This window comes from Folsomia candida, unplaced genomic scaffold (genome assembly GCF_002217175.1).
Source record: "Folsomia candida strain VU population unplaced genomic scaffold, ASM221717v1 Fcan01_Sc002, whole genome shotgun sequence".
Lineage (NCBI taxonomy): Eukaryota > Metazoa > Arthropoda > Collembola > Entomobryomorpha > Isotomidae > Folsomia > Folsomia candida.
In genome coordinates this window covers 12922219-12930868 of record NW_019091194.1, presented here as the reverse complement: position 1 = coordinate 12930868, position 8650 = coordinate 12922219, and the positions used below count along the sequence as shown (strand labels likewise).

The 8650-nt window shown below is 38.4% G+C and overlaps 1 protein-coding gene across 3 annotated transcripts; it reads right to left on the bottom strand.

Moving 5' to 3' along the window:
- Window positions 1-608: 608 nt before the first annotated feature.
- LOC110844914 (dentin sialophosphoprotein) lies at window positions 609-4082 on the bottom strand. Of its 3 annotated transcripts, none has more exons than XM_022091242.2 (4): window positions 3729-4082; window positions 3299-3601; window positions 2386-2541; window positions 609-1700 (listed from the first exon to the last, which is right to left on the bottom strand). In XM_022091242.2, the coding sequence occupies exons 1-4, from the start codon at window positions 3829-3831 to the stop codon at window positions 835-837; spliced, it is 1428 nt and encodes a 475-aa protein (XP_021946934.1). In that variant the 5' UTR covers window positions 3832-4082; the 3' UTR covers window positions 609-834. The 3 variants fall into 3 exon arrangements, with proteins under 3 accessions (XP_021946934.1, XP_021946935.1, XP_035703922.1); XM_022091243.2 differs by having other exon boundaries at window positions 3299-3571; window positions 3729-4081; XM_035848029.1 differs by lacking the exon at window positions 3729-4082 and having other exon boundaries at window positions 3008-3440.
- Window positions 4083-8650: the final 4568 nt, after the last annotated feature.

Here is an 8650-nt window from a genome sequence, read left to right as displayed (position 1 = left end):
CAGATATCCACACAAATTCAGAGTTTCTGCCGTTTTGGTGAGAATGCCATGGAAGAAGCCTTTAATCGAACACTTGAAGAGTTAAGGATTACAAAGTAAAGTTTGAAAAGATTTAGTTAAGTTTGGTTGGAATTGTTGGAACCAAGCTCTCCATCCCTCCCTCTCTCTCTCCCTCTCTATCTGCAGCTGAAGAGAGTTTCTAGGAATACTTGAGTCAAATTGTTCGTTTCCTCTCTTCGTCTTTTCGGTGTGGACTCAAGGAAACGAATCTCTTCAAGTCCCCAAACCATATACCAAAATACCAACTGTAGATGGAGAATGGATCCAATCCAGCCAGAGAACGCCACACCAAGTGAGTGGGGGAGGCGCTGCGATGTAACAGAAGTAGGGAACGATTCAAACAAGAAATTTATCTTCTCAGCATTCAAAAGTTAAGTTTAGTAGTTGTTTTCCTCAACGTGAAAGTTTAGTCGTCGTCGTTTGCGTTCGTTGTTGGTTGGTGGTGATGGTGATAGTGGTGTTTGTGAATTGTAGGTTGGGTGAGAATATGAACGGATCCTACCTGACAGAACATGTATCCAATGCAAAGTGAGAAAAGGCGAAAGGAATTCAATTTATAAATTCAAGAACAGATTTTAGCAGCCCTCGGATAAGAAATTCTCATCCAACAAATACTGCTAGATATACATATGTAGTTTATTTGACTTAGTGAAGAGAGGGGCACAAGACTTACATATACTCATATCGTAGATATATATATTCGTATAGGAACTACTTGATGGATTGCAATTGCCGCAGTTGGTCCTACGTAGCAGTTAAAGTTGCAATTGATGCTCACTTTTCTTGCTGGACGAGTGAATTTGATCCATTTTGTGGGTGCTGGTTGTGGTTAGTGGAATTTTGATTGGAACCACTGGAAGAGGATGACGATCGGAGAGTGGAGCCAGTTGTACGGGAAAGGTCCGCATCATCATCCTCATGATCATTACTATCATCAGCTCCAGATGATTCCGAGTGATTTCTCCGCTTGGAATTTGCATTATTATTGTCGTGCACCTTCCCAAACAGGGCTTTCGTAACGTTCTCGCCATACTCTATAATTTCCATAAAGATAGAAATTACGGGATTTCCAGTAGTGGTGGCGATGGTGGTTGGCATTTTGTCCTCTGCTAACTTCTTCTTGTCACTTTCTTCGTCACCGAGTTGGAATTGAGGTTGATTGTTCTCACTGCTTGCGTTATTAGTCTCGCGTGTAGTCATGAGGAGAGTTGGTTCTGTTGTTATCGAGCTTGGAATGGAGAAAGTGGAGGACATGGAGCCCGAGTTTGTGCTATAATCACTGTCATGACTTGTATTGTTGTTGTTGAAATCGGAGAAAGTCTCTTTGTCCAGACTAGCAGCACCATCATCGTCTGGGTTGGAGGTGGTGGTTTGGGAGTTATTAGTAAGATGAGAGAAAATGGTATTACGTCGACCCCTATTCTTATGGGTGAGTTGAGAAGAGGAGTTGTTGGTTCCAGACGGGGTGGTATGGGTCACTTCTTCGGAACTTGACTTCCGGGTACTTGTTTCATTACTTTCTAGGCTGGAGGCACCAGCGTCCTGTGTCGTAGTTGTGGGACCAGCCGAGTCCTCATCCGAATTAATGGGTTTTGAATGTCCAACTCCCTGTCCACCAGAGTGAAATGGAAAGTGTGGGCCTGTAATTTTCAAAGTGGAATGAGATAACTGGGAGATGAGACCATGTATATGAGAGGGATGCATAGTCAGCCAGTGCACTAGCTCTGTCTCAGTTGGAAAGGAATAGAGTGTAATCAAGTCAAATAGGAAAATTATTTTAGGCACAAACAAGAAAGAGTTAAAATTAAGTTGCTTTCTTTCTCTCTCTCGCTCTCTATATCTTCTAAACACTCGAGCTCGGGTCTCACATGAGCACTTATTCTTCCTCACTTTGCTTCTCAAGAAGTTAGAGAACGAAAGAAGTGAAGAGAGGAGAAAGAAGTATGTCGAAGAGGAACATTATTTACTCGAGTAGCGAGTTCAGAAGGAAGCCAAATTACAATGCAGGTAGCAGAGTACAACAAATTAGTACATAGCATGTGCCGATTGGAAATCCTTGAGAATAATTAATTGCACCCGTCAACAACAAGATGAATTTCATGGACATAATGGAAATAGAAAGTAAAGGATGCGCTGAACTTTTATTGCGCATTAATTATAGGATTTTATGTAATGCAAGCGAAAATACCTGAAAATAATGATATTTCGTATAATCGGTCAAATTCGTCATCATCTGGTCAAGAGCCCACAATTCTACAGATTACTTTACTTACTTGCGATACGACTACCTTTCTGGGCACATTTATCTAGAAACTGGTCTCATACCTGTTTGATTGGAATCCGTATTGTTCACTCGGAGGAAGATTATGTCAACCAGAATAGGTCGTCGAAAGAATGGGATGAGGATTATTTCAGACGTAGTGCTATTGGAGGAAGACTTTCCTTTTGAAGTTGATTTGAAGTCGTCATCAAGCTTGGAGGCTGGAGGATTAATAAAGTAGTTTCATATCTCATAAAAAACCTTATTTGCCAACAAGTTATAAGCAAGTCGAGATGCGTTTGCCTTAATTAATTTAAAAAGTAACCAACTACTTGTGACAAAGTGAATTTTCAATGTAAATTTGAAGTGTATTGGTACAAATTGCAAATGCATAAAAAATTGGCAACTGATAATTTTGAGTCTAGCTTGTTCACGGCTTGTTGGCAACCCTACTCGGACCTCGTTTAATATAACCTAAATCAGTACTTGTATATGCATGCACATATTTAAAAAATAATAATAATAATACCCAAAGGTATGTTGCGATACGAATTATGCAAGTCCAGATGGGAAAAATTGGATCAAAGACATGCCTTCTTTCTGAGCAGCTTTAGGGCGTAAATCGTCAAAATTGAAATGACTAAACGAAATCTGTAAATTAAAAATGATTGTTTTTACGCTTCCTACCTCCTACGTACGTCCACCTACGTACGTAAGTCAATGATATACGAGTGCTACAGCTCTCCGACGCAAGCTGAGTGAAAGTATCACACCACCAGACTTCTTTCCCATACACCGGTAATAACATCTCACTTCACCTCCTACGTACCTTGGCACAAATATTTATGGTCTAGTAAAATTGTGAAGGAAACCTGTGTCATTACGCCATGAAAATGTCAAAGTCAAAGGATTTTAATCGCATGCAAATTCATTGAAGAATTTCTCTGGGGCTCATGCCCGACATCAACTCATTATTACCCTTGTCATCTCCATCTCCATCTTTATCATCATTCGACTGGGAGAAGCGATGATCCACTTGGCGCTTAGAGATGGAAATCCTTTTCATCGTGCTCGCGGTGGTGGTGTTCGTTATGTCGTCGTCGTCGTCGTCGTTATCTAAATCCGAGTCGGAGCTGTTGTTCTTCTTAACGAATATCACCACAATGTCTTCCTCTTCGTTCGCACTGCTGTTTGTGCTCGTGCCCTCCTCGCTATCACTGGGCGTTGGGGTGGCAGTGCTTTCTCCAGATTCTGCAAACAATGGACTCTTTGGAGTTGAATCTTGGTAAATGCAAGAGAATTACAAAATTATGAAGGTAATGAAGGGTTCAATATTTGACCACAAATTATTCACTTCAGTGAACATGCAAATATATTAATACTAAATTTGACTACAAGTCAGAATTACCCGAGTTTGAGGCAGTTTTATCCATAGGAGTGGATTCTGTATCATTGCAATATATGGCTAAGGCCAATATAACAATAGTGAAGAATATTTGCAGGAATCTCATCTTGAACAAATTATTTTTTGTGTATGTACGTCTAATTTAGATTCGAAGACAACGTCACTTTTTGGTCAGATTGATTAGAATTATTTTGCATGCAGAACCTTGTCTCAGAAACTTGCAGCTGTTACATGCACAGCAAAATAAAAAGACAACCAAGAAAAGAATAAACCAAATGGACACAATTTGCAAAACTACTGCGTTCTTTGTACCATTCGCAGCATTGGAAATGGTTGATGTGAACCGTGTATAAGGAGTTGGTTCTCCTCCAAAGTGATATTTATAATTATTCTTGAGTGACTCACTAATTAGATACTTTATTTTAATAGCCAAAGTTATTTTATTGCTTCTGGATGAAAATCAGCTCTTGGAAGGAAGAAGCCAGCTCATCCCTTCTGCGACATTGTAATTTACATTAAACTTTTATTATTTTCCAAACTTAACCTCTCCACTAAAACCAAGACTCATATAGACATGTTTTACGGAGAAAACATTTCCAGAATATTTACCATTCTGCCTGTGGCATCAATTAGCAAGCAAGCAGGATACAAAGCATGAAACTTAAATTAGGATTATTCCAAAGTGATCTCTCACCAAATAAACTCGTTCTGGAGGGATCTAGAAATTGGAAAACCACAGTTGTTTTCCATCGTGAAGAATACCAATAATGCAATAAAAACTTAGTAAGCAAAATACTTAGCAACAAGTAACATGGCATTTTTCCTACGGACAAATTAACATTTAACGTCAAACGTCATGCAACCATTTCATTCATAATATTAATATATGAATACTAAATTCTGACAGGCATCACTTTATTTGTTTGCCGCAAGCAGCAGTGATTAACCTGACAACGCTAATTAACACTATGTTTAGTAATTTGCAAAAATTATTCAGAAACTTGGTCATGAAGATGCTGACAGTTGAATGCGCTGATTCATTCATTCAATGACCATCAACTATTTAGTCAGAGCATAGTCCAAATCTATATAACCTCGGATTATCACATTCCATCCTCATATTGCAATTGCTTATATTCGCGAGGAAATGGAACGGTCCCATACTATGCAACGATTCTTTAAACGAAATGCAAGTTTAGTCTGCCATAGGGAAAATTTATGGGATTTTGAGCATTTATGTGCATGTGTGCTTTATTTAAAATTACTAGTAAGTAAATACGTTATGCATAATTATTATACTTATTGTTCCAGTCGTGTACAAAGGTATTTGGAGTTTGCAATATAGGTTACAAATGCACTTCTATTCGGTGTTTGATTCATCGTCCTGACATTGTGGCTGCTTTTATTTTTTACGCAAAATGTAACCAAACAGAATATCGAGAGGAAACATTTTTGTGATTTAAAAACATGAATACAAATTTATCATGACGTGCCTGTCTCAATGTCTTCTTGTTTCCAGGGATTGGTGTTTATTATTATTACAATTTCTATTCCTATGTTGACATCTCTACCTCCATCAAGTCCTTCCCTTCCAATGCCAGTTATTTTGACATTCTTTGAAATTGCGGAACCAGATTTTGTCATTCTTCCATCAAGTTTCTCTACACGTGAGCGAACACCACTGGCTCGAAATCTCCTTGTTATGCGCTGCACTGCATTGCATTCAACTGAAATCTTTTCCCCTACATATTCCGTCGAGCCGCCTCACCAAGTCATTCAAAATTACTGATTCTTCACCAAGTAAACTATCTAACAAGTTGAGGGAGAAAGGAGAATCAGCAAGCAGTTTTCATAGGGATCCGAGCTGTGCACTACATATCTGAGGATGAGTACATATGCCTATGTACATATGTACATATGCACATGTAGGATAAAGAGAACTTCTTTTGAAGTTGAGCTTATTTTCTAATATTTGAGTTAGACACAGAGTTGAAAAGACATGAGGGGAAGATGCACGCGATCATGTTTGAATACTAAGAATTTCTCGTTTTCAACTTCCAAGAGTAATACCTAGTTTGAGGTCGAACTCGTCAAACTTTGTCATATTGATATCGTAACTTTATTGACAAGGTTTGGTTTGTTCCAAGACTCTGGAAATCGACAAACAGTGTATATAAAAGGAACGTACGTGGTTCAAAGATGAAGGGTTTTGTTCCTTTGGGGCAACAAAGATGAGTAACCGAATTTTTGTATTGAAAATATGTTTTTTGTGACATTATATAAATTGAAGAGGGGTTCAGGAGGGAATATTCGTATTAAAATAAGAACTCGCGAATAAGTTGCGCCTCCTGCCTGTCTCTCACAGCTCATAAATACATATGTATTATGACATTTTCTTAAAACTAACTTTTGCTAAACAATTTATGGAGGATGAATTTAGACAAAAAATTATATTATATGAATACATATTTATATTCCTTACATTTACTTGCGTACGTAGATATGCACATGTGTAGTCATTCGCATCATTTGGAATTGATTGAGCAAAGTTTCAAACATGGCGGATGAGTAATATGCAAAACTTACTTGATAAGGACAAAGCGCGTATGTAGGTGTGTGTAGTTGCAAGTATTATAGATTTGCATATGTCGCTTTTCCTTCTGATGTAAAAAATAATCCAAGTTTTGGGGAGCTAGCTCAATAAAGCGGTTGAGTTGCTTTTCATACACAATAAGTTAACCAAACTGTGTAGTGGGGAAAATCTTGGTGGGCAAAAAGAATCTCAAATCAAGACAGATGAGTAAAACGACAAATGAATCCACTCAAGATTCAAACAAACTCGTAACAATTTACGGTTGACAGTTCTCCTCTTTCACTCTCTCGCTGTGTGTGTGTTGTGTTGTATGAGGAAAATTGTAACGAAGTTAGTTCTGGTAACTGGGGCACTATGTTTATCCAGCAAATTTCGTCCCGCATTCAGTTCTTTCCTTCCTTCCCTCCATCTCCTCTTTTCTGAAATATTGAATGAAACGGAGAGAGAAAGTCGGATGGAAGTTGGGACAAGAATTCCTGGAGACGGAAAACAGGAGATGCAAATATGAGAATTTACTGGCCTTTTCGGGACAGTTGTAGTTCCTTCCGCTCATTTTTGTGATGCCAACTAGTCCCATTCTACTTTTCACATTTTGATGTAAGATACTCTAGAGTAAACTCAATATTCGTTCACAGTGCAAGTTTGAGTTTTCATGGTGTCACTTATGTGCACTTGGAATTCGGAATTCTCCCGGAATTGTGGCAAAAGCAGAATTGGATGGAATGTTCCATCTGTCTCCTCACCCACCCCACACGCTTCGTCCCCAGCTTTGTGTTCCCATAGATTAATACTTGGATGAGCTTTCCCTGAAACTCATCCCATTGAAATCTGATGACGGAAGTTTGCAAATGACTCTTTGACTCGTGTTCTTACTACTTTGCATTTGAAAAACATGCAGGTTTCAAAATTATTCCAAAATAGGACAACTTTCACGCATTCTACACATGCACGACCTTCAAGATGTTCGGTTATCTATTTATATACCATTCGGAAATTCTAAAAATGTCAAAATTCAGTTAAATATAATTGTGCAAAAACACATTAAGCCAACATATGGACTTGAATACAGATAAATATCGGGAATATTTATTTCAATATAAAATGGCATGGAACCGTTGGCATACAAAGAAAGTACAAAATTTTGACGCATACCAATGGCTCACTCGCTCTTGCGTAACTTTATGTAGTTATATTTGCACACATTCCATTGCGCAAATGAGAATTGTCTCTTTACCTTTGTGGAGCATCTCTACTATGCCCAAGAGGAGCTGCCTCGCCAATAAAAGCGAATAAATATGGCACTGTCGACTGTGGTTAAAAGCATTTCACCATTGCGGTTATTGTTATATATGCATGCATGGTACGCACAAGGCGAATACTTTTTTGAAGAATATGCATACCATCATAATTAGGGTTTGCTTTTCCCGAAACTTCTTTTATTCAACATCGTCAGTAGTAATTCAGATTTGAAACAGACAGGCTTGAAAATTAGATTGGAAATAAAGTGGTGCCTTGGTTCAACACGAAACTTCTTATGCGCTTTTCTGATTTTTGCATGTTAATGAGAGATATAAACGGTTCTAGATTTACTAAATTCGATAGTTATTCAGTGATTGACTGTTTCTTCAGTTAATCAATGCATGCACTTCAATTAAAAAGGTCGGAAAAGAGTGTGCTTACTTAGATGTGTTGCTTAAACTTGCGTCAGCTTGGTGCAAACAACAAATATTCTCATTTATATAATCTCATTTTAAAAAATGTTGTTGCGATTTGCCAATAATTTCAAGAATGTATAGTTGAATAACATACATATGTACGTATTATATAAAGACGTAGCGAAGATAATGGCTCACGAAAGGCGTTCAGTGATTAAAGGAGACAACCTTACCAAACCCAATTTTTCATTAAGGGTGGCATCTAATGTCATCAGGATAAAAATTAGAAAAGCGTGGTGTCTACTTCAATTTAACATCCAGCAGGATCAGGGGGACGTGCTTTATGACAAGAGCTGGAGGAAAATTCCCTCGCTTTTGGCGTCTTATGGTTTCACCTTGTAATTATAAAAACCTCCTCCTGCTCTTTAACACTTTGGGAGCTGGGCGTTTTTATCCTTGAGCAAAGCCCAAAATACTTTGTGTTAGCGGATCAAAAGGATGATGATCTTCTTCTTCTTGTGTTGTCAGATAGATAAGTGACTGAAGCTGAAAGAAGAACATCCCAGAATTCCACACCTACTTCCTCCGGCGTATACTTTCCGTGTTGAGGAAGCCTCCTCGAGAACACAAACAACGCTTGCCATTACCACTTTCCTTCTCCAAGAATTCCCAGCGGC

What these genes read in the sequence shown, in the direction of transcription:
- LOC110844914 (XM_022091242.2), bottom strand. Translation starts at nt 3,831, where the DNA reads ATGAGATTCCTGCAAATATTCTTCACTATTGTTATATTGGCCTTAGCC. An exon ending in TGGAGATGGAGATGACAAGG is followed by an intron (nt 2,542 to 3,298) that starts GTAATAATGAGT and finishes TTAATCCTCCAG; the next exon opens with CCTCCAAGCTTGATGACGAC. An exon ending in TACGGATTCCAATCAAACAG is followed by an intron (nt 1,701 to 2,385) that starts GTATGAGACCAG and finishes TGAAAATTACAG; the next exon opens with GCCCACACTTTCCATTTCAC.